Here is a 26,493-nt window from a genome sequence, read left to right on the forward strand (position 1 = left end):
GTAGCATAATCCTGGGCAGTTCACAAACAAAATACTGGAAGGAAGATTCAAGAATGGTGATAAAATAGTAAATCAATCTGTGTGATACTTATGCAACTTTGAGACAAACACAGTGTAAAATCACCATATCATTACTATCCTTCAGTCACTATTAAAGAGGCCATCACATTATCAGGGAGCTGGAAAAGTTGCAACATACAACTTTTTAATTTATAAAAAGGCAATTAAGGGCAGCATATTATGGTTATTAAAATAAGCCATAATTTGCCAAGTTAAGCTAGCTAGGCCTCTGGTCTAGTCAAAGAGTATAAAATTATATGTTAGTGCATGTGTGCTTAATTGTATCACATGAATTCATGATTCATTATTTCAGTTCGTTTTAGAAAATCTGATGGTATTAGTCAAACATACCTTGTCCAGACTTAAGGCAAGTGACCACAGTCTCATGTGCCATACTGGTAAAGATATCTGCCATAGTCCTCCAGTGCTGACACTCTGTCCCATCTGCTTTCAGTCACTATTAGTTAAAGTTTAAAGAATAAATGTTTTAAATTATTGGAAGTACAAGCTGCTAAATGCTATTCATGTTTAATTTAATATTTAATTGGTATCCAATTTTGTTTTGAATTAGAAATCAATCAGGAAATTATATGTCAAATGCTCTGGAATCTCTCCTTTTACCAGCACAAAAAATTAAGTTTGTTAAAGATTTTTTTTAATGGTGGCAATGATTATACAACATATTGGAAGACTTTCCTTCCATGTTGCAATGGCTATAAAACATTGCTGAGACAGATTAATTTTGTTTGAAAAAGGACATAATTAAGGGTGTGAAGAGGCCTTTTGTATAGAAGTCACAATTGCTATATTTTTTCTGATTACAAACTGTGCAAATTAAATATTGTATTGTAAGATTAGAAAAAGTAATTTAAAAAAAAAAACTCAGTATGAAGCAATACTCAGTGGTTACAATTGGACTACATGCTTTTGCTAAACAGCCCAATGAGACTAAGCTAAATATGTTTCAAACTTCAACTGCATCTCTAAAAGTGGCAGTGAAATTTAGGCTTGCCTGTGATTTTTCATGCAAAGATTCTGCATATATACACATTTTAGAACTTGGGTTGCTTCTTTGCCTTGATGGACTTCTTTGACAACAAGGGTAAGTGAAGAGCAGGTCTTCACACGTGGTCTCTTTACAGGTAATCCTTGACTTACAACCATAATTGGGACCAGAATTTCTATTGCTAAGCAAGTCAGTTTTTAAGTGAATCATGCCAAATTTTTTGCCATAGTTCCTAAGCAAATCACTGCAGCTGTTAAGTGGCTCTTGCGATTGTTAAGTAAATCCAGTTTCTCCCCCCCCCCGTTTCACCCCCCCCTCTCTTCTGCTTTTTGCTCTTCCCTTCTGTACAGACATGGATGCCTTAATTCACCCATTCCCACCTGACATCATTTCCTTTGACACTAACACAGATGTTTTCTTGTTCTTTTTTTCTTTCCCTTATGGTATCATTATAGTCCCAATTTTACAGTGGTCAAAGCAATAGGATATCGATTGTGATTGGGGGTTTGTTGTTGTTTCTACATTCTTCGGTAGATCCATAGAAAATGTGTAGCAAGGAGGAACTGAGAGTTAATTTTTGCAGAAACCAAGTAGCAATGTTCCTACCCGGCAACTTAAATATATTAAAAAAAATAATAATAAATAAATAGAAAGAAAAGGTTTGTACTACTTTAGGTAGTGGGTAGGAAAGCTAGGGGAGTATACTTCACTCTGCTTAGGCAGAACCTAAAAGAGAGACGTAAGGGTGGAATGAAGTTTCAACTCCTGGAGTTGCAGATGGTTCCTTGACTTAATGGGCTATCATGGGATCAACTGCAGAATGATAAAAACACCAACAACAGCCCATCAGCAGACAACACAGCAGTCCAGGATGAAAGATCTGCTGGAGAGGAGGGTATGTCCCAGGCACTGCCGCCAATTAAAACGTGTCTGCTGCCGAAATGGAAGGCTTAAGATGACTCAAATCATAAAAGAAGTAAGTTTGAACCCAAGTTGGAAAACCTGGGCACTGGGAACATTTGCAATGGGCTGGGAGTAGGATGATGTCATCCATTTCTGTAGGAACAGTGCTCAGGAAATGGAGAGGGACCAAGCCAAAAGTTGGAATCTGCCCTCTGTCACTCCCTCGGGCTTCCCTCTCTTCAAGACATAGTTTAAGTAAAACAGAGGCTTTTCTATCCCCATGACTTCTCAATAAAACTTCCTTTTACTCCAAATATCTGAATTAGCATTCATTTATAGCTTTTCAGTTATAGTATGAAAATGTATACTTTTCATGGAACATTCTGCTATTCATTTGCTCAATGTTCTTTCAGCTGCTTGCTTGCGTTCAAGACCATATTCTCTAACAAATCCAAACTTTTTGATCTAAATTCATGGAAAATACTGCTAAGAATGTATTACAGGTAGTTGCTGACTTACAACAGTTCATTTAGTGACCGGTCAAAGTTACAACAGTCTAAAAAAGTGACCTATGACCATTTTTCACAGTTATGACCTTTGCAGCATTCCCCATGATCATGTGATCAGAATTCAGATGCTTGGCAACCGGTTCATATTTAATGTCTGTTGCGGTGTCCCAAGGTCATGTGATCACCTTTTGCGACCTTCTGACAAGCAAAGTCCATGGGGAAACCAGATTCACTCAACAACCAGGTTACTAACTTAACAACTGCAGCGATTCACTTGACAACTGTGGCAAGAATTGTTGTAAAATGAGACAAAACTCACTTAACAAATGTTTCACTTAACAACAAAAATTTTGGGCTCAGTTGTGATTGTACGTTGAGGACTATCTGAACGTCTCATCAAAGATGGATCAAATATTAATATCTATTTCCACCAGAAAAAAGAACCTAGTTTATACTAAATTACAGGCAGAAGAGTTTTAGCCTATTTTCACCTTTTCTTGTATTGGTTTATTTTGTGAAAAATAATAGTTTTCTTTGGATGAAGAAGCATTCGAACACAGAAACACTCCTACTTGCAGAAATCTACAGGAGTAGACTTCAGAATGAACTGGAGTTTCTGTGAGCCTTGGCCTGGGTTTTATGGGCTAAAATTAAGCGTCTGTGAATCCCTTTAATCCAACTGATACACAAGCTGACTCCAATTACAATTCCATGATGGAGTTTCTGGGCTACTGTACTTGCATTTTTGGCACCTATTTCATACTGGAAGCATATGGACACTTATGCCACTAAGTGCACTAACATATTACAGAAATCGGTATCAGCACCTCTTCAAGGCTATTGAAGAGGCAATTAAAAAAACCACAAAATAAGAAACACCTTCTTCCTGAAGTACTCAAATTATTTTGTGGTGGTTTTTTAGGTTTTTTGGGTTTTTTTTTTTTTTGCTTATGGCAATGATTTGCTTACATGCCTAAATTAGCTAAATATATAGAAAAGCATGTACTACAGACAGAATGTGAAAAACATCTCTGTAGGAGAATTCAAATGGCTGTAGGAGATGCCAAATATAACAGTGTATTTGCATGCCTGAGGATGAGTTTGTATGTTGTCAAGAGAGAGCAAGTACTTACTAGGGTTACCATATGTCCATCGTTTTCCTAGAGATGTCTCCATTTAAATGCTTAAAGCTGTGCCCAGCTGGATTTTTTTTCCACATAACTTTTAAAAATGTATGATTCTGAATGCCAACTGTTCCAGTTTCTTGGATTGGTGCCTCAATCCAAGCTGGTTGATGTGGTGGCTATGGCAGCAAGATAGCAGGTTCAAGAGAAACGTGGGGGGACTATTTGCAGAGAAAGTATTCCCCAGCTGGGCTGGGCATATTGCAATTACTGTCCTTGGCTACTATACCAAGACTGTGAGTGTGCCTCTCTTTGCAAGCTCTCTAGTTGTGCTCTAGCAGGGCAAATCAGAGTGACTGGAGTTAATCCACCTTAGGACAGTGGCCGAGCAGAAGATCGTGGAAGGGAAGAACCAAGATCAGACTTTTCAGAAGAGCCTTATAGTCTAGAAGACCATCAGTATTAAGATGAGTCACCTTAATTAAGCAGATTAACTTTATCAATGTATTGTGAAAATGTGGGGTTTGGAGGGGTATTGTAAGAATCCCACCAAAGGACATGAAGAAAAAGGAAGACTATAGGGTCTGTTTGTTTTGCAATAGCAATAGCAATAAGACTTAGACATATATATAACTTCACAGTGCTTTACAGCCCTCACTAATCTGAGTCATTTTGCCAACCTCAGGATGGAAGGCTGAGTCAACCTTGAGCTGATGAGAATCCAATTGCTGGCAGTGGGCAGAATTAGCCTGCATTACTGCATTCTAATCACTTCGCCAATCTTTTAAGGTTTTAATCTTTAATAGAGCGAATTAATTTTTACAAAAGTAATCCTGGGGCTATCATAGTATTAGGTGCCCAATTTATTTTTTACCTTCTTGCATTCATGAAGAGAGAGATGGGAAATAAAGTGGGAAGATGTAATGTATCTAGTTGATCAACGCATCAATATGGAAGCTCTTTGATTCTGCATCCGCCCTGCTTCTGGGTCTCCAGACAAGTACACACCAACAGGATGTCATAGTCTTTATTTTGTAATTAATTAGGTTCAGAAGGCCTCCAAACATTTCTTTGCCATGTTAATTATTCACATTTGTAGAGGTGGATCTTCAGGAGAAAAAATATATAAACATATTTGGTTGTTGTTGTTAGTTGCGAAGTCGTGTCCGACCCATCACAACCCCACGGACAACGTTCCTTCAGGCCTTCCTGTCCTCTACCATCTTCTGGTAAACATATTAGCTGGAGGTATTTATGTGATGTGTTTTTAATGTGATTATTTAATTAGTCATTTTTATGGTTTCACACAATACACTAAGTCATAAACTAACCAAAATTGTTAGTTTCAAACAAAAAGAACTCATTATTTGGACATATATCTTGGTCTATGCCAACTGATGATTCAATACTGGTTATTCATGTCTTCCTGTTGTATCTGTCCTTTTAGGCTTGAAATAAACAATGAGTGTGGGCTGGGAGTGAATAGACATAAATAAATGTTGTGTCTGCTTGATCTACAGAGAGGACATTGGGTAGAAGAATCCCATCTCCAAAAATCCTGATAACCTTAACTGTTTCCAAAATTAAAATCTTGAGATTAAATGCTATATTTCAAAGAATACAAAATTGCCTCTGAAAATAAACCCTAGTGTTATTTCACCTAACATTTCTATTTCTAGTAGTATTTCTAGTAAAGCAGTGATTTTTTTCTAGGTGGGGGAAGAAGAGAGGATTTTAAAAAATAAAGGTGGTGGCCATAATACATATAAAGAGAGGCGGGGCATCAAACACATGATTGTGACCCTCATTTTGACCTTTTAACCCCCCTGTAAGTGGTGACCTTATATTAGAGACAAACTTAGGTTTCTGTTCCATTCAGTTTTTAGTCTCGATTAGGTTACAGGATTTTAAAAAGAATATATATTTATAAGTTTTTTTTAATTAATGGGACAACTATAATTTAAATATGAAAGAAATAAGATGGGGTTGTTTTAATTGAAATATGGAAGTTTCTTTAAATCCTTCCATGTTTACTAATGTTGCATATGTAGCTTGGAATGAAATGCAAGGTTGATGTCTGTTTTTCATTTGTTAAAAAAGGAGGAGTAATCTAACAAAAAGAATGGATAATCCTGCCTTTCTATTCTTTGCTTTAAAAATCAGGTTATTCATGCAATAAATGCATCACTTATTTTATTTGGGGCAGGATCTCCAGATTCAATTCTGACTGCTTCCTTAATATGTTTTGTTAGCTTTGGAGAATAGGAGAGAGCCATTACAAACTATGTTTCAAGATGCTTTTTTTTAGAACAAAAATGGTAGCTAAATTGTTCTCATTATTTGCCTTCACCCACCTATCCCTTTTGCTTTTTAAAAAAAAAAACAAAAAACACAGTAATGTGATTATTTGTCCCAGTCGCATTCTCAGCAGGGAAATGGGAAAGAAAATGACCAGGCTGTTTAAACCCTGGCATTTCTAGAGAAGGGGCATCAGCTTGTGAAATAAGTTTTGCTCTTGGCACCAAGTAATCCTGCAGGACTAATGGCCTCCTTAAGAAATATGTAGGTTGCTTTTGACAAAGAAAAGCTGAAATCCAGAGTATGGTGATTCTTGGTATAGACAAGAGACAAAAGCCTCAGCAGTGTCAGGCTGAATAAACAAACCACTACAGGGGCTAACATTAAATCATAATTGCATGTTTTATCATGTCAGTCCTGTCACAAAACAGCTAACTCTAGCTGCGACTACAGTAATTAATTTTCTACTGCCATCTGAAATATATGGAGTTACCCTTAACTATCAGGCAGAAGCTACAATCTGCTTGCCAGTATACCAGATCAGATTTTTAACATTTCATGCACTGAAAGGTACTGTAATTAAACAGTCTTCTTGGGGTGCTGCTTTGCACAGCCATTCAAGCTCACATACCCGAACAAAGCTCAGTTCTGATCTATGCCTCTTTGTTATATTTAGCACCATTAATTTGTCCATTACTTTCTGACGTTTAACTGGCATTTACCTCTGCAAAAGCCACATGTCATAGAACAATGATTTTTTTTCTCCCCTTCCCCTCACCCCATGGCAATAGCATGAAAAGGGGATGGGGGGGTGTCTGACAGCATTTGGACTATAGTGTGGATGGTCAACTCCCTCCAGTACTACAGTTAACAAAAAATCACTATCACCATTAATGCCAATAAAAAAGAATACATTTGCCAAAAAGGCTTTGTCCTTGCAATCTGGTGTGTTTGGCAAATCTACCTCAAGGCTGAAAAAAACGTACCTCTTTTTTTCCACATCTGGGAAAAATGATCGGTAAAGACATGTTTACTGGCATTCTGTTCCCCCTCCCCCAGTTCTGTGCCCATTTCTCTGATTTCAAGGGGGAGGAGGTGTGTATACTGAGATCAGTAGTGTGACTTCTTGTTTAGGATGCTAATCCAGATATTGTGTGATCATGCTGTTTAGTTAAGGCATTTGTTTTGGGCTGTTTATATTTGATAGTTTTATAAATAACCCTATGGGGCTTCATCTTCAACGTCCTTTTATACCCCAGTCTGTCTTATTCCCCTATCTGACTATAGAACTGAGATTGCTTTAATCCCTGAAAGTTTGGAACTAATGAAATAACTGCTGAGCTGCTGCCACTGACCCTGGTCCCAAGCTATACTGTACTTCACACTCCATTTATTCTCCAGATGGCAAAGTCTGTGCGGTCCCGCTGCGAGGACCCACTTCATCCACTGGAGTGTAAAAGTAGATGGATGTTGTTTTCTTTGCAGATGATTCAGAACTAGTAACTTGTGAAGATGCTGGTTATTAGCATTAATGGTTGCCAATTGAACCAAATGCATGTATATTCCTAAATTTCAATCTCTGTTTATTGTGGTGATGCTTGATTCATCATCAGTGCTTTGGTAGGAAAATGGCTACATCTCCACCGTGTTGTAACAGACATCACTGTGAACATTAGGTCAGAGATAAGATATTAAAAGGATATGATTAATAGCATACACTTGCATTTTTTAAAAATTTCTTTTAACCATATCCTGCTTAAAACAGATGTATTCGTTGTCTTATCAACATAGAATCTAGGTGTTAAATGTTCACTTTTGAATTATTCGTTGCTTAGGCAAATTACAATTCAAATTTTAACAGACGTTTGAATTATACTACTGTAGTAGGAATTGATGGAGCTTTAGAATGAAGACATGCTAAGCAGAAAAAGATTCCTGTAGCATTGAGGGGGGAAAGGAGAGCTTAATTCAGAACTCAAACTTAAGTGCATGTGATATATTGTTATGAGTGCCATATCCTGACCAAAGCTACAGAGGGACAGAGGGATAATCATTTAATTAAATTATTATTAAATTTAATCAAATGCAGAAATTTTTTTGCACGAACTATTGCATATCATTAATTCCAAATAGGGGCAGTAGAGTCTCATGAGCTTAAAATATATGACTGGGCCTTATGCCTTCAGGAAAAAATGGTGAGATAGAACATAGTGAATAAATAGCAAAGTAAATGGGAAATAATAAGAATACTAATATGTTGATTTAATAAATCCTAGGACAGTTACTATTTCAAAAGAAATCTTAAAGACAAGATATTTGCAGTGGGCTGGAGTGATTGACAAAAGCAGCACGGCAACCTTGAAATATAGCTCCATATTCTACATTGCAATTCACAGCATTCTGCAGTTATCGTTCCTTGAAGAGGCTTGATGTAAGCCTACCCAAACATCAAAAGTGCAAAATGCTTTTATGATTTATAGTGGTTATTTTGTGTGTGTGCATGTGCACATATGCATACAAAGATGCACAAACTAATTTCTACTTTGAAAAGAGGTTCATTAGACGGGTCTAAAACTTGTTCTTCAAGCAAATTTGAAGAGCATTTATAGGCATCCACGGGGGTGGGAGGTGAGCAAATAGCAAAACATGAGTTGTAATGTTACAATACAAACTCTATCCTTTATGCACTGTGTGTGGCACCAGTATGTAAGTAAAAAAGGACAGAGCTCATGATACCATAATACGCATTTTATCACTTTGGTATTCTTATTGTTGTGAATGAGAGAAAATGTTAAACGTCTCTCTACTTTTTCCAGGAATTACTCCCAATCCTAAACATTTAGATCAAGAAATAAATTGCACTGGTTTTTGTGGCATATACTTCCAAGTAAATGTGTTGATTGCTTCCTTTCCGTATTAGCTCAACTAGTTCAGAATTGTGCAGACATTCAATTTGTAAGCACAGCTCATTCATCTTTGCAGGGTCTTTCTTGTGGCAAACAAAGGGGCTATCTTACATGGTCAATGTAGACTCGTCATAGAATGTAGGTTTTTAAATAGGTTTTCATGAGTAAAGCATATATTCACTAGGCCTTAATGTGGAGTTAATAGCCAAGGCATGCAGTTTCCCTCTGAAATGTCTTTCACAAAAATCCCTTGTAATAACTGAATAAAAACAGTTCTACTGCTATAGGATTGATGAACATGAATATGCAAGATGGTTTCTTTAGACTTGATTATCTTTCATGAATTAAGGCAACTATACTTGTCCCAGGACAATGTTGAAGGATCCAATATGGGTCAACCCCAGGACCAGAGTTTTCGGACTCATGCTGGAGCCCATCTTCAAGGAACCTCTCTCTAGTAGAGTGTATGCTTTGGGCTATTCTGTGTATTTGATTATCTTTATCTTTTACTTACAGAGATTATGTTTCTAAGGAGCTCCTAGCACAGGGAGATGCAACTAAGATTAAAAACCCTTGCAAAGACTGAACACTAACACTGGATTACAGGAACAGATGAGAAGAAATGTTTTGATGTTATGCATCACACAATATTGCAGCCAATTTATTTTCAGACCGTTGCTTTATATTGTTCTTCTGTATGGATATAAATAGTTCCATCATTTCCTAATGGGTTCAAGTGGATTCATGTCCAGACTCTATCACAAAAAATTCACTTGGGACTTAGGACCAATCACACTCCTTTAATCCTGCCTAGCTCGCTGGGTATTACTGTTGGTATACAATGAAGAGAAATTCTCATGCAAGTCACTCTGTGATCTTAGAGGAAAGACAGCAATCACATATATAAACATAAATGTTGGATTATATGATAGGAGAATAAGACTCGTGTTTTTATATAATACACATTGGTCTCCACAGATGGCAACACCCAGCTGGCTTTACCTGTTTATAATTAAGCAGGTTTAATCCTGATTAAATATTTGGATGGGATTCTTCCAGGTAATACCAAAACTAGACGCTAGAAAGACAAAGCATTGTTGCCAGAAAATTAGGCAGACAGCTGTGTCACTGAAGTGAGAAGACAGAAGTTATCTTTTTTCAAATTAAGGACCCCAAACATTCCACTAATTGAAATGGTAGGAATGGCAGGAATTCTTCTTAATTCCTCATTTTTTAGCTGAAGCTAAAAAGAAGTTCTATCATAAAGAGAAGGATACTATTTCATGGGTTTTCTCCAGTTCATTTCATATGCATTCCACTGAATGACCTGCACACATGATTATGCGTGGGAAGTGAGCACCACCACATGTTTATTGGACCCGTGACCTTCCTGGCTGGTCTATGCAGCCCGGGAGAGGACACGCAGCTGGTTCCAGGCAGTTATATCGGCTTCTCTGAGTGAGGGTATCTTCCCCGCCGTCTTGAAGGAGGCGGTGGTGAGGCCTCTCCTCAAGAAGCCTGCCTTGGACCCAGCTGTATTGAACAACTTTCGTCCTGTCTCCAACCTTCGCTTTCTTGCGAAGGTTGTTGAGAGTGTGGTGGCGCATCAGCTCCCTCTGGTCCTGGATGAAGCGGATTATCTAGACCCGTACCAATCGGGTTTCAGGCCCGGGCACAGCACGGAGACGGCATTGGTCGCGCTGGTGAATGATCTCTGGAGGGCTCGGGACAGGGGGAATTCCTCTGTTCTAGTCCTATTAGACCTCTCGGCGGCTTTCGATACCATCGACCATGGTATCTTGCTGCGGCGTCTCAGGGGACTGGGAGTGGGAGGCACAGTTTTACAGTGGTTCTCCTCCTATCTCCAGGGACGTTCGCAGTCGGTGTTGGCAGGGGGGCAGAGGTCGACCGCGAGGTCTCTCATTTGTGGAGTTCCTCAGGGGTCGGTCCTCTCGCCTCTCCTGTTCAACATCTACATGAAACCGCTGGGTGAGATCATTTGTGGCTTTGGAGTTGGGTATCATCAGTACGCTGATGATACCCAACTTTTCTTTTCGACCCCAAACCACCCCAGTGATGCCCTCAACGTGATGTCCCGTTGCCTGGAGGCGGTTCGGGTCTGGATGGGGAGGAACAGACTTCAACTCAACCCCGACAAGACTGAGTGGCTTTGCATCCCTTCATCCCGGGTCTATTCGGACATTCCACCTCTGGCTATGGGGGGTGAACTATTACCCCCCGTAGATAGGGCTCGCAACTTGGGAGTCCTCCTAGATTCACGGCTCACCTTGGAAGACCATATAGGAGCTGTGACTAGGGGGGCCTTCGCCCAGGTTCGCCTGGTGCACCAGTTGCGGCCCTATCTTAGCCGGGATGATTTGTGCACGGTCACTCATGCGCTCGTGTCCTCTCGTCTGGACTACTGCAATGCTCTCTACATGGGGCTGCCCTTGAGGACCACCCGGAAGCTCCAACTGGTACAGAATGCAGCCGCGAGAGTTGTGTTGGGAGTCTCCCGATACTCCCACGTTACACCTCTGCTCCGTGAGCTGCATTGGTTGCCAGTTGTCTTCTGGGTGAGATTCAAGGTACTGGTAACGGTGTTTAAAGCCCTCCATTGCATGGGGCCGGAGTACCTTAGGGAACATCTGCTGCCGGCATCAAGCTCCCTGCGCCCTGTGCGTTCCCACAGAGAGGGCCTCCTCAGGGTACCACCGATCAGAGAATGTCGATTGGTGGCCCCCAGGGGGAGATCCTTCTCTGTGGGCGCTCCGGAGCTGTGGAATCAGCTACTGGTAGAGCTCCGGATGGCGCCCGATCTTCGCTCCTTTCGTCGCGATCTCAAGACGTTTTTGTTTGTACAAGCTGGCCTAGCCTGATGGGGATCGGTGGGGTTGTTTTATCTTTGGTCTCTTAATTTTATCCTGGGGTTTTTAGAATTGTACTCCTATTGTTTTAACTAGGGCAACCGTTTAATCTTTTTTTAATGTTTGTATTTGGTATTTTATTCTGCCCTGTGAACCGCCCTGAGTCCTCAGGGAGAAGGGCGGTATATAAATGTTATTAAATTAAATTAAATTAAATTAAGTTAAGAAGACTATTAAAACTCAGCGCCCTTATTGCTGTTAATGATGAAAAATTGAGATTGATGACCTAAAAATAATAAAATAGAATAAATGGACATTGAAAATGACAACAGCTTCTAGAAGTACCAAATGTGCATTCCTTCACAATTTTTGATTGAAACCTAATAAGAAAATATACTAAAGTAACAATGTGTCTTCGTGTTGCTAAGGAATCGTATTTCCTTTAAAATGGACAATGCTAGAATGTAATGGTTCTATGAAATATCTATCCTGCACCCAACAGATGGCATGAGCATAAAATCTCTCACAGTAACACATTTTTCTGTTGAAATATAGTGAATAACAGTAATTTCATTGCTGGTTGGTTATTTTGAGCTGTGTTATAGAAAAGGGACATATTTGAAGATTATCAACAGCAACAGACTGATGGACAAGTTCTCAGTGAGGTGGTTAATCTGTGTCCAAGCTTTATCACTTGTGATTTCTGGTGGGTGGACAGGGTTCATGCTTAGTTGACGCTTCTTTGTAAAAGTAATTATTTCTACATAGAAGATAGGTAATTCAGCAGCATTTAATTAGATATTTCCAAGCTTAAAACCTACCTTTGATTAACGATGAAGGTAGGCAGACAGAGATGCAGGCAGGCAGACATACACAAAAGGAGAACAACTCACTCATGTTGTTTTCCCCCCTTTCTATCTTCCCCCAAAATCCTTTCAGAACTAGGGCTTTTATGGAGAGTGGAAGAGTGGAGGTAAATATACAAAATGGTAGCACCATTTTTTTTAGTTCATCATCTTTGCTATCTTGACTTTTTTTGATCCACCAAAGTGGACAACACTGCATCAGAACATTGGAGAAGCCCATCAAACGCTTGCACTGTTTCTCTGGCAGTAGGAGATCACTCCATATTGGCAGAGGCCACTAGAGCAAATATTTTGCCTATGTTTGTTAAGTCCTGTAATTTGGCTTCATGTGGATACCTAATACTTCATTTGTGGGTCATTTGTGTTTATATTGCAAAGTAGAATATCACCTGCTTGCATCCGTTGAAATCTAGCACTAAATGGCATAAGCAGAATGATCTTTTGCAGTGTCTATTGAAGAGGGTCCCCCGAGATCCTCTAAACCAAGGGTCCCCAACCTGTGGGCTATGGCCCACTAGTGGGCCATGAGGGGATTGTAACTGGGCAATGGAAATGGCGGGCAAGCACATGCATCCACACATGCATCCTCACTTGCACAAGCAGCGGACGAGCACGTGGGTGCACACGCTCCATTTGCATGAGCGGCAGGCAAACATGCATGCTGTTCACTCAAATGGAGCTGCGTGCATGCATGCGTGCTTGCCGGCCACTTGCGCGGAACCATCTTCTCTTCTCCCCGCCAGACTGCAAAGCCAGAAATGTTGGGGAACTCTGTTCTAAGCAGTCTACAAAATCAAATATTTCAGTTTACAAAAATTTAAAACAATGGCACTCTTCTCATTATTTTTGTTAAAAATAGTCTTTTTTAAATTGTTAACATTGAATCAATTTAATATTGTTACCTTTGTGATTCTATCAATAAATTTTGCATATGCCAATTTTAATTAATATGCTAAATATTGATAAATGTAATCCATACAAACAAAATCCTCCATAATTTTTAAAAGTAGGTATGGGTCCTAAGAACAAAATTTAAGAAACAATGGTCTATTGTAGTGTTCCTTAAAGTACAATAGATTTTTCAGTGCAAGAAGTGGAAAAAAGCCAATCTCATAATTTTGAAAGAATTCATTATGTCCCACATCCCACTGGGCTGGGAGAGTGAGGATACTATTAAAAAAAGACCCCAGCAGAAGTTTGAAAGAAAATCTCCCAGTCTCAGGAAACCACAAAAAAGTGCTCCTAATTCACTAAGAAAGTGCCTAGAAATCTCCCCATATTGAAGTAACACAGATAAAGGGATGGTAAATGTCATCTGATGATTGTTTTTAGTCATTAACCTTCCTTTTTCACACTTTCTGGTGAGGGGCATTGCTTTTTTCTCTCTAAACATACATTCATGCTACAAATCAGTGCATCATAACAGCTTTTTTACAGCAATCTTGTGAATCTTAGCCTCATCAGTCCTGACAACTGTAAACTACTATTTTTTCAGACTCTTTAATGCAGAACACATTTTTAAATCTTTTCTGCATCCAAGGCTGGGTTGAAGTCTTGTTTAAGCAATCTTAATATTTTATGCTGTATTTTTAAATTGTTTTGACCTAGGTACTAATGAACCACATGACAATTTACTGACCCAATATATCTCCAATAATTAATAAATTACATTTTTATGCCACCTAGCTCTCCAATAAGTGCCTTATAGTGCCAGTTGGCTTAGTGCCTGAGGCAGGACTAGAACTTGTGATCTCTTGGTTTCTAGCCTGATGCGTCAACCACTATACCAAACTGGTTCTGAATAATATATGATTAGTATATATAACATAGTATAATGTGAGAAATGTTGTCTTAACTATAAACATCATTAATCTTTTCACTATTGACATTCAGTTATATGTTAGCTATTGGACCAAGTTAATTCATCTGTCCTTGAATTACATTACCCATCAGTACTTGGCCAAGGTTAATGAATAATGAAGATCAATCATGTATGAGCAGAGCTACTTATCCACTTCGGGATCCAATCATATTTTTCATTAGATCAGTAATTATCATGATCCCTTTAGAAAAAAGCAAGTCTCTTTCAAGATGAGTTTGACCTCTGGTCACTATGCATCTATATTACTTTATGTTCACACTATGGAAATAGCCATCTATTATTTATTTATTTATTTATTTATTTATTTATTTATTATCAAATTTACATGGTCTCCCATCTCTTGAAAGGTGACTCAGATGGTACTCAACAAGCAATAAAATATTAAAATACACACTGTTACAACAAATATAAAAATCACATTTAAACTATCATAAAAACAAAGATTCTAGATTTTGGGGGAGGGTAAAGGGAGTTATTTTCCATCTTAGTCTATAGCCTTAGGCTAGAGACCCAGCTTGGTCTAGTGGCTAAGGAACCAAGACGGAAACCTGGAGACTCTAGTTTTGTAATAGGTATGAAAGTCACTCTCTCTCTCAGCTCATGACTTCAAGGCAGTTGGTCAATCAATTCCTGTTGCAACCAAATGGATTGATACTCAGTTGATCTTTAAAAAGTGGATCCTGCACATGTGAGAAAATGCTTGGAAGAAAAAAAAATACATAGCCTTAGGACTCTACAATGGGATCATCCCATCCAAGTGCCAGTGAGATCCAACCCTGTTCAAGTTGTTCAAAGATTTAATTTAATTTAATTTAATAATTTGATTTCTATACCGCCCTTCTCCCAAAGAGCTCTAGGTGCTGCCATCTGCTATGACTCACGAATAATGGATTAAACACATTAAATTGTGCCTAAGCCTGATTGCTTTTAAAAAAAAACAGTAGCATCTGAGCAGGGGTTTCCACAATGTATGGTCAAAAAGATCAAGATAACATACGTAATGAGCATAAAAAACAGAATTTCACCATCTTGACTGTTTGACCAAATCCCAGGTATACCCTTGCAACTATGTGACCTAGCCCAATCTTAGTATATCATGATCTGTAATGCAGGTGAATTTCCCCATTGTTTTCTTAATTAAATGTGATTTTTAAAAAGTTAGTTCTCAGTAAAACAAAGCATTTATTTTCTCTTTATCTTTCTCAAAAAAAAAATAGGAAGAAGCTAGAATAAAAACTGTGGAAGCCCTTGAGAACTTTGACGCTGGTCAGACGGAGAAGTGTGTTAGGATCAATTCAGTGTCTAGTGGTCTTGCAGAAGAAGATATGAAGGTCATTTTGAAATCCAAGATTCTTCCTACTAGCCTGATGCTCCCGAAGGTTGACAGCGTAGAAGAAATAAAATGGGTGAGTCAAAATATCTGCCCTTATCTCAAATAAAGACTTGCATCCAATTTCAGAAGGGAAGAAATAGAACATCATGAAGCAAATATGAAATACGTCTGCTGTTAGTACTCGATTCAGTTCACATATTGTTTAATTTACCCATTTTGTTTTGGAATATCAAAAAGTAATTCAGCCCCTATCTTCTCATAAGCAAAAACTAAATCAGATTTGAGAATTGTGACAGTGATCTTATGCAGGAGAGAACCAAATCACATTTAATACATTTAAAACGCTATTTTAAAGACCCACAGGACAAGGAGAATAGTTTGTAACCGCAGATGCATTATATGTATATAAAAAGAGGTGGATTTAGAAATGCAATATTAATATATTATGATGCAGTTTGGACGAAGTAAAATTAAACAAAAACGGTTAAGAATCAGTGCTCCTGTTCATTATACTTGAAGCCCAACAGTCATGATATAGAATTTATTCTCCATGTTAGAACTGTCACCTCCAGCTTGAATATCTTTTCACTTTTGACAAGAACATTTTGGTGGATGGAGGAAGCATTTTACCAACATGTGAAAAAATTATGGTGGAGATAGAAGGAAAGGTCATTCCTAAGGGCAATCAAAAGAACAAACAGGAAGCTTTTAACTAGTGTTTTTAATTAGGAAAGATATTATTTCCTGTCCAGCCCTATATGTCTTCCTTTTAAATTGCTGGCAGGTGTGTTTGTTTTTCATGACTGACTTTTCAGCCAGAGATGTAAATGGTTAGTCTGTTAAATTGCATAAGAAAATGCTGAAATGGGCCTAATTATGCTATAATTGTGTTGAATGTTGAAAAGGAATTTTCATTTCATTTTACCATATTATTTCTTGAGAACATTATTAAGTCAATCAAGGTTCATTTTACTTTGTTTTCTGAGCATGGGGTAGAGATGAAGATGAGCACACATTAAATGTACAATCCACAAAGGAATGGGAATAAATAAATTCTGAAATTCAATCACGTGTCCTCATTTAATCTAAATCTACTAGTTTTAAGTGTACATAGGATCTTTATAATTCTTGCCCAGTCAGCAAGTCAAGAAAGTATTGTCTCGTAATTGAGTCTACTTATTAATCAATTATCAGTGAAAGAAAACATTCTAACATTCAGAAAACTTAATGTACAGTAGGTTCAAACACACTCACAACAAATCATTTGATTCTTTATCACATTCAGTGGATCTTACAGACAGCAAGATCTAAATTTATAATTGCACTTTCAACTGCTATAAAGAAGATTGGAAATTAATTCTATCTTTTTTCTTGCTTTTAACTTTATTCCCCTTTCTTGCACTTTTAAGCTTTCTTTTTTATTTTTTTTCTGTTCATTTTCTTTCTTTACATTACTTTGCATTAGTTTTTATTTTCCTTTAAAAATTGTATACATATATATATATATATATATATATATATATATATATATATATATATAATATAAATAAAATTAATATGCATAAATATACAAAAATGTATTTTTGTAGATAGATGTAAAAAGATCTAAAGCCCTTTTGTTGATTGAGCAAACAGCAGACTAACACATCTGAGAGTTGGTTATGCATATTTGTATTTCCGCTCTATGCAAGGTTTTAGAACAATTCAATAAATATTCCCTGGGTGTGAGAAGACTGGACTCTAGTTTCCCTCAGCCTTGATTTTTCCTGGAAGCAGAGCCCATCTTTCTTTCCCCAATCCTCTCCTAGATGCGCTCCTCTCACTTTGCTTTTAAGATGGTTATTGCTGTGGAAAGCTTTTGGCTGTTTATTTTTGTCCTTCATTTTGATTTATGCGAAGCCTAAAACCTGGAGACTGATGCACAACTAAAAGACGGGCTTACTTGTTTCCTTTTGTGTGAGAATCTCTTGCTCTCTCTTTGTCCTTCAGATGGGTACTTGTTTGACTGGCATGGCTTATTGGACTATAACAAGCCTAACTCTGGCTCTTTTGTTGTGGGACAATCCGCCCACAAATCCTGAACAGTGGGCATTCTTCCCAACACACTATTGGGTGTGCACTGGAATTGAAAGAATGGCTAAAGCCTGCGCCTTCATCCCCTCCCCAATCTTTGTTTTCTGTCTCCCCCCCCATTCCTTTTTTCCAGCCCTCTCACTGAAATGAACACTTTACCAAGCCGGAAACATTTAATTGTCTCCTTTTGGAAAAAAAATTTAATTGAAACTTCTCCACTAGTTGCCTTTTGTATTTGGTGCTAATAGTACTTAAAAGGGGGGAAAAGGAAGGAAGGAAGAAGAGAAAAATCATTAAAATGGGAAAAAGAAACATTATTGGATACAAACTTTATCTGATGGTTCCCAAATCAAGACATAAAGATTTCAGCAGATACACAGAAGTAGCTTTCTTGGGGGGTGGAGGGGGGGGCTTCCATTTTTTTAACCATTTAACTTACAAAGAAGCTCCAGTATAAAATTTAAATTTTGAGCATTCGTGTTTGTGATATTATTAGTGAATAGCTTTGTTTGATTATCACACTGTTGGTCTAGCATCAGATTACAGCTCTGTGTCCATTTAATTGGAAATCAGGCCACTGGCCCTTACTTCTAAGTAGACAGGTTGATAGAGGGTTGGGCTTCCTAAGTCTTGCTTATTCCTTTTCTTGACTTTTCTTCCCTTAATTCCTTACATTCTGGGATTTACTAGCTTGTGAAAAGATCAGACAAGCAGTGGAAGTGGTGACAATGATGGCTGCATGAAAAAGAGGGAAGGACAGAGAATATGCAGAAAGAATTTTTTGAATTATTTTGACCTAATGTAAAACTCCTGAAAAGTGGTTAGAACCCTTTTCAAGATGCTGTGGTTCTATTTTCATTTTGTTTTGGGGAGGGGTGAAAAAAATTGGGGGGGGGAAAGAGAACCGCTAAAAGGGGAAATAACACCTCTAATCCAGTTTCTGGTAAATAGGCTGCCAGGTTTCAAAATGAGTTTCCTTTATATTAGTCAGAATATTATGCTAAGCCTTAAGCATTAGTTTTTTATGTTGCCATAGCAGCCTTATTCCTGCAGGGTTGTGACCTGTGATGATTACAGTACAAAGCTTATAGGGACTTGAAACCCCCTTTGAAGATGAAAAGTCTTTGATGGTTTATATTTATGCAAATCTCTTAGATATGATTTACCCAACTGAGACTGAATGGAGAGATGATTAAAATTCCCTTTCCCTTTGATAGCCATTAATGGTTAAATATTCCTTAAATATAAAAATGATGCAAGATTTTTTCCCCTCCAGTCTTTATTGACTAAAATTTACTTAGCATACCTGTGATATGTTTATCTTCCCACACATTGCTAGATCTGGACAGACATAATAGATTTACAATATACTGAGGTAGTTTCTCCCCCTCCTTCTCTTTTGAAAAGAGAAAAAGAGAAAAAAAGAAATCTGTACAAGAGCTTTTGTATGTTCCCAGATGATAGATTTGGGAATCAGGGGTACCCCACCGGCAGCTCAGAGCTAGCTGTGAACTGCTCTCATGGAAAAAATTGGAAAGCTTTGGTCCTCAAAGAATTAAACTTCTTTTTAAGGCCCTTGCTAGGTAAGCTAAAAATTATGAAGAAAAGGCCTCCAGGACAAAGGGTAACAAGGCCGTGATGAATTATGTGGATGCCACTTTGGAAGGCTGGGAAAAATATAGGCATGTCAGTGTCAGACATGAAAGAAAACAGAATTGTCAGGTATATCAATACTTCCTTGTTTTAAAGATCCTGCTTATTTGCATTTAATAAAGGCAGGGTGATGATAGGTGTTAGGCAAATATGTGTGCAGCTAAACCTGTACTGTTGGCAACATATGAGTAATGCCAGCATTCTTCAAGATAAGCCTTATAATAACAGGCTCAAAACACAAGGGCAGAGAGTTGGGCTAGCAATCTGGACGCTGGATGGTCTGCTTGGCTGGTTGGTAATTTACAGACCATTTTTGTAGAGGTTTTTTTTTAAAAAAAAACCCCATGCCCTAATATTGTGTCCTCTCTGTAATGTTCTTAGTTTATAGAGAAATGTGCATGGCACTTACAAGGCCGAACACTCATAAAGCCGATGAATTTCATTCCTTTTGTGGAAACTGCAATGGGTTTGCTCAATTTTAAGGTAAGAAAGATCTGTTTAATTCAGTATGCCTGAATAAAGTCCTAAGCTTATAAATTATACATTCCATTAAATAAATAATTAACACCTTCATAACTTGAAATGGGAAACAAACTATTATGTTTTAAAAATTATATCACTTTAATTAACACCTTCATAACTTGAAATGGGAAACAAACTATTATGTTTTTAAAATTATATCACTTTCGTATTTTATATAAATCCATTCATTTAGCCCTAATTATTCCACTTTACATGACATAGGTGCTGCTTTCTTCTGTACTACTGCAATTACTTTAAGTTCGTCAGTATTAATACACTGTATAATAGACACGCAAGACTCAAAAATAGCCCCAAATAGTGTTTTGAAATATTCTAACAACTATCAGGATTTATTTTCTCTCATTTGCCTTTGAATTTTAGTCATCATATTTAATATTTTAAAAGCATTTTAAAATGGAATTGAAAGAATATTGATTTTTTCCTCCCAAATTTGAAGATTTTTTTAAAAAAATGTTCATGCTCAACTGGCCCTAAAAGTTAAAACAAAATACATGAGAATTTTCAGGATGTAATATCCTTATGACATGACTATGTGTATAATCTCCTCCTCCCCCTTCTCAATGGTAATGAATGCATGCAGATAGCCTATTTTTGGCATCCAGCCTGTGGGTTTCTGTGGAAGAAATATATTAATGCTGAAACTTGGGCCCAGTCAGCCCAAGATTTCTTGTAAAAGTTTGGTATTATTTGAATACTAGGAGGCCCTTGTGGCTATTGTTTTAATATAAATCCCAGTTTCAGAGATTTTTTTTCAGTGTAGGCTAAAGAATTACTAATTATACATCTTAATGCAAAAAGTTTAAGTACTTCCTCCTCTCATTTAATTAACATTATCCCTTTCCTCAAAAATGAAACCCAAAGAAAAAGAATGATTAAATTCTGTCCTGAAAAATATCAGCTATCATTTCCTATGCTTAGTAGTTGTAGAGATTAAAATAGCATTACAGGTACTGGTTATGTCTGCTTACAGTATTGCTTAAAATAATAAATGCAAACAGCTAAACTTATTTTAGCTGCTATTCACAGGAAGATTCTTGCCAACATTGCATTATTGCTATCTATCAAATTATATTTCTAAATAAATAAATATTTTATTATTCAAAACTTGCAATGATACTGGGCTTGGTGCATTTAGAAAATCCCCAAGGTATCATTTGCTTTTCAAATGATTTTCTATGCTACTTGTTGCATTTTTTATCTCCTGTAATTATATTAATTTGAAGATATCTAAGGAACATCAGTTGATAACATACCAACTGCCTATTAAATTGTGATTAATATATTAATATATCTGCAATATATTAAACCAAATATGCTTCATTTGTGTTTCTCTGCAGCGCTAAATATTTGGAATCTTTTAAAAAGTCCCATACTGTACACACTATGTAGTGATTTTTACTTTTTATTTCTTTATTATTACACAAGTCCAAAAGTAGTTGCCACATTGGAAAAACTTTAACATAAAACCCAATAGGGAAATAAAATATTATATTCTGCATTTTCATTTTAATTATACTGCATCTTTACATCCAGAATATTTATTTTTTAATTTGTGTGTGGCTATAATTTGTTATTATTTTAGGATAAGGAATATAACAAAAAGTATCTTTTTTATTACAAAACTAATTTTTAAAATGCTGCTTCTTATATTAATATTTATGTTGCACTTAAAGGCTGTTTGTGAAGAAACTCTGAGAAGACAATCACAGGTTGGCCTTCATTTAGACGCTGTGGTATTTGGAGGCGAGGATTTTCGTGCCAGTATAGGTATTATCTTTTTAAAAGAATATGTTAATTCAGCGGTGGTTATGATACTGTGCTCCATTTGGTTTTATCATATGCCTACTGAAATCAATAATAAATATATCTGATTGTAATTCTATCATAAACTTTTGCATTATCTTTATAGGCTAAATAGTCTTAAGAATTAACAACCTGATACAGCTGTAATTTTTGCAAAAAAAGAAAATGGAAAATTCTGTTTACTGGCATATAAAAATAATATAAGATTTTATGGAAATTAATAATGAGACCATCTCTTTATATGCACATTTAAAATTTAAATATTTTTTTAAAATTCTTGAAGTAATAGTGTGCATATGATGTAATATTTTGGTGCATGAACTACAAACTATTCTTAATACTTTAGCACTCTATCTTTATTTGCATGTCTATTTTATTGCACATGTCTTAACATATGTGCTTGCTGCCTGGGGATACAAGAGTTGAAGACCAAAACCATATGGAGGGTAACAGATTAAAAAAAATGCCCTGGGCAAATAATTTATTTTTATTGCCTCTGTAACTTCAGATACTGTTTATCATTTTTCAAAAAATAAACAAGGTCAGCAGCTCTTCTTTTTATTATTCACTTATGGCAGGTCCCTAAGTGTGAACTGGATTGCCTAATAAGAACTTGTGGATTATGTTCCCACAATGCAGGATTCCATATTTAATTGACTAAAGCTTGGGGAATTAACTCAATTTCCTAGATCCATACTGAGTTGTAAACTTATCATATTGGGTACTTGCCACACACACTAAACTACAGCTTAGACAGTCACATTCTAGTCTGACATGTGAACCCAACCTCTGAGGACAATGCAGTTCAGAATCAGCCCTACCAAAGGAAAGGAATTCAATATATAATGATGCATAATAAGATCTTCAGCAGGTTTCTTGTGAATGCTTCAAAACAAATCTCAAGTATTCCACTTGAGGTATTAAATATAATAGCTCAGGTATTAAAGATAAACATTACTTCAAAGTTAAAATTTTAAATTTGAACAAATTATAAGAGAAATTAGTATATTTAAGTATACATATACAAGTGCAAGTAAATACATAAATAATTAAATAAATAAACTTACGTAATGTGTATAACCAAAAGGTTTCCTTATGATACCAAAAAAGCAATTTTAGATGCATTACTAGCACTACTATGGATTAAATGAATTCAGCATCATTTAAGGATATTTTCTTTATGTTTGTGTATGTTTTGTTATATCCATTATTTTGTAGTGGGCCTTTTTAACAAATAGAAATAGATGGTAGCAAAACTAAATGAAAATTATTAAAAATAAAAGCAGTAAGAAAGCGAGTGTCTGTGAGTTGAATAATAGTATTTCAAAGATTTCTTAAAAATTGTGATCACATAACAATCTCTTATTATCTTTCTTTTGAAAATCGAAAGCAAAGGTATTCTTAACTAAAGCTCTGTTACAAACATTTGAAATATGAGAATTAATTTTTTATACACAATGTGATCTTTCATTTCAGGTTCAACAAGTAGTAAAGACACTCATGATATTCTTTATGCACGGCAAAAAATTATTGTCACAGCAAAGGCTTTTGGTTTGCAGGCCATAGACCTTGTCTTTATAGACTTTCACGATGATGATGGGCTACGTAAGCAATCAAAAGAGGGTGCCTCAATGGGTTTTACTGGTATGTCTTTTAGTTAATATTTCAAATACATTAATCTTCTTCCTAATATTAGACCAGATACGATACTCTAGAGTCTGCTTCATAACTTAAACCTACTCGGTGGATGGTCAAAGAATTCCAAAACTATAACTTTTCAGAATTTTTGCTTGTCAAACAGCAGAGGAAAGACTCAAGGTGGAAAAATTAAGCCCTTAAAATTCTTTCAACGTATTGCACCCGTGTGTTATTCTTTTGTTAGCAAAAGTACAATATAAACAATGCATAGTCTCCTGCCCTTGCCATTCAGCCGAGACATAATCTTGGCCAAAAGTCTGGGCACATTCCATTTTCCCATTCAGCAAGTCTGCGGGCATACATTTATGCTCAAAAATTGTTCCCACTGCACTTTGTATGTCAGATGCTTTAAAAGTCTTTAGCTGATTTGACCAAAACTTTCCCCTATATACAAATAGCTATTATACGTAGATTCAATTGAATAAATGGGGGAAAAAATCTTGAGAGCCAGGATTTTATTATGAAGTATATGAGAAACCCCCACCCCACCCCATATGCTAATTCAGCTTTGATAGCTATTTTCCTGTCAGTCTTCTCTGTGAGCTGCTGTCCTATATTCTGAGTTGTTTCCCAGTAATTGCCTGTTCACCTGATGACACCTACGGGTACTGACAACACTGCACAATCAAGCAAGGTTCTTACAGCCAGCCACTGTAACCTAGGCATTTCACCCGTGATTGGTACACTAAATCATACAAGCACCCCTGTGAGACACACATATAACAAAGATTGCAGGTTCGTGATAAAAATCAGCTACTTAGCTCACACATGCAGCCTTTAATGTGCTTTCAAAAACAACAGCACCAACATTGCAGTGATATGTTTCATTTGCTTTAGATAGAAGATATGCAAGTTTTAATACCAGGGAGTTCTTAATCTAATAAGAGGCCAGTTTTAAATAAAAAGATCCGAATCCAAACATGGTATCTTGCTGGCTTCTGGGGGAATTAAACTGAAAGAACTGCCTGAATTGCTAGGTGGTCTGGAGGATACTTATTCTGAAAAACACAGATACAAACACACACACTTACACAAACTAGAGGGATTTGTTTTCTATTCTTCTAAATGAGAATTTACAAAAAGAATCAACCAATGACTTGATTAATTGCAAAATATGTGCATGTTTCCCACTCACTTGATTCGATTTTTGCTAATATTGTTTTATTGCTAAAAGATAAAAATCTCCCTCAAGTTGGATTTGACTTCTATGTCTGTATAGTTCTCGACAACATAGAAGTGGTTTCTCATGGCTTCCTTCCAGTCTGTGCTCCAACTTTCTAATCTCTGATGATCTCCCATCTCACCATTAATCAGAACTTCTGAACTTTTCAAGATTGGTCCCAGTTAGCTATGAGGATGTACTTACCCTTAGCAAATTATTTTTCCTCTTTGAAAAACTGTTTGGAAAAAGACCTGTTCACCTGGATTAAAGCTGGCTCAGTGATAAGTAATTTGAATTAAAAAAAATCGTAGGAGTGGCCCATCACAATGATTTTTTTAAATTTCATTTTTGTGGTACCATTAGCGTTTGTTGTTACTGAACTAAAATGTATATATTTTAAACATGTGATGAGTACTTCCTATTGATATTATTAGGTTTAAATTTGGTCAGCAACATTACAGCTTGCTTCGCTTGCTGCTGTATTATTACACAGCAGCTAAAGAATTTTCCCCATGCAGTTTAAAACATTTCAGTTCAACTCTACAAACCTTATTATCATATTTGCCTATAGCCAAATTACAACTTTTTACCAAACTGTTTAATGAGTTCAATCATTATTTAAAGAAGGTTGGACCCAGATCCTATCTTATTTGAGAGGCCACTCAGAAGCTTGGCAGCTACTTTAAACAGTTGTGCTATATGGCCAGGACTGAATTTTTAAAGAACAAAACTCTCATCCTAATTCAGTGATACCTGTATATGAATAATGTACAGGTACCATTTTATGGGCACAATGGCTTGGGTTATCACCGTATCATTTTTAATCATGTGAGCATTTTCTCAAAAAAGAAAGAGCTTCTTCATCAGTTTTAAAATTCAGCTGAAGAGAAGGTTGGTTTTGCCAACATGGTCAAATGGGAAATATGAAGTTAAGTATGGAGGTGACGGCAGGAGGAAAATTCTGCAACCCATCTAGCAAAAGGATCTTTAATTTCCAGAAGAAGGAAATAACAAACCATTTTTGTATTGTTGCCTATCTATAAGAACATGGCTGAAACATTCAAACAAGTTCCAGGTATATATTATGGATTGAATGATGATGAATGATTAGAGTCACTTAGAAATAAGGTTGCCAGGATGCTTTGACCTGGAGAACATACGGCCAAAAATAGATGGTCAGAACAGAACATACGATCAGATCAACGGCTTTCCTTAAAACCAAAAAAACACCTGGAAAACAAGAAGATCAACACCTTTTAATGTCAAGCAAGAAAAGAGAAGAATAAATACCTTGATCAAGAATGTCACCAAGCAGAGGAACTCGAGAGGTACTTTTAAGAAAATCTTAGAAATCATAAGAAAATGTACAGCTGAACTAAGGAATATTAATTACAGTAGAAGTCTATTAGAACAAATGAAGGTGGAAAGGTTGTACTGAACCCTTATATAAATTAAAGTATGAAATGATAATGACAAAAAATATGCTTATTTGAGACACATTGAGTAACTGGAAAAGACCCTCTGTCAACAAATATGGGAAGAGACCAGCCTAGAGACTGGAAATAATTGGAGGTTATACCTAACTGAAGAAGAGAGAAATAAAAAGGAATGTACAAATTACTGACTTATTGTACTGATTCCTCACACCAAAACCTTTTAGCCTAGGATCTTAGTAAAAACCAATACCAAATATGGAAAGAGAATAAAGCCAAATGAACTATTAAGTTTCAAAAAAAGGCAGAGGCACACGAACAGAAAGTGAATGTGTAGAAAACACATAATAGAGGAAATGAATACAAAAAGGAAG

The 26,493-nt window shown here is 36.6% G+C and overlaps 1 protein-coding gene across 2 annotated transcripts in view; it reads left to right on the forward strand.

Moving 5' to 3' along the window:
* The window catches only part of CLYBL (citramalyl-CoA lyase), a gene marked incomplete at its 5' end in the record, with an annotated part of 190,141 nt that overhangs the window by 145,833 nt on the left and 17,815 nt on the right, over positions 1 to 26,493 (forward strand). The window contains 4 exons of one of the 2 annotated variants that reach the window (XM_083361722.1): positions 15,639 to 15,827; positions 19,862 to 19,963; positions 21,697 to 21,790; positions 23,303 to 23,470. In XM_083361722.1, the coding sequence (XP_083217848.1) occupies positions 15,639 to 15,827; positions 19,862 to 19,963; positions 21,697 to 21,790; positions 23,303 to 23,470 (553 nt within the window). The remainder of the gene's footprint in view (positions 1 to 15,638; positions 15,828 to 19,861; positions 19,964 to 21,696; positions 21,791 to 23,302; positions 23,471 to 26,493) is intronic. The other variant, XM_083361723.1, reaches the window with a different exon arrangement.

The sequence above is a fragment of the Vipera ursinii genome, assembly GCF_947247035.1.
Source record: "Vipera ursinii genome assembly, chromosome: 4".
In the NCBI taxonomy this organism is placed as follows: domain Eukaryota; kingdom Metazoa; phylum Chordata; class Lepidosauria; order Squamata; family Viperidae; genus Vipera; species Vipera ursinii.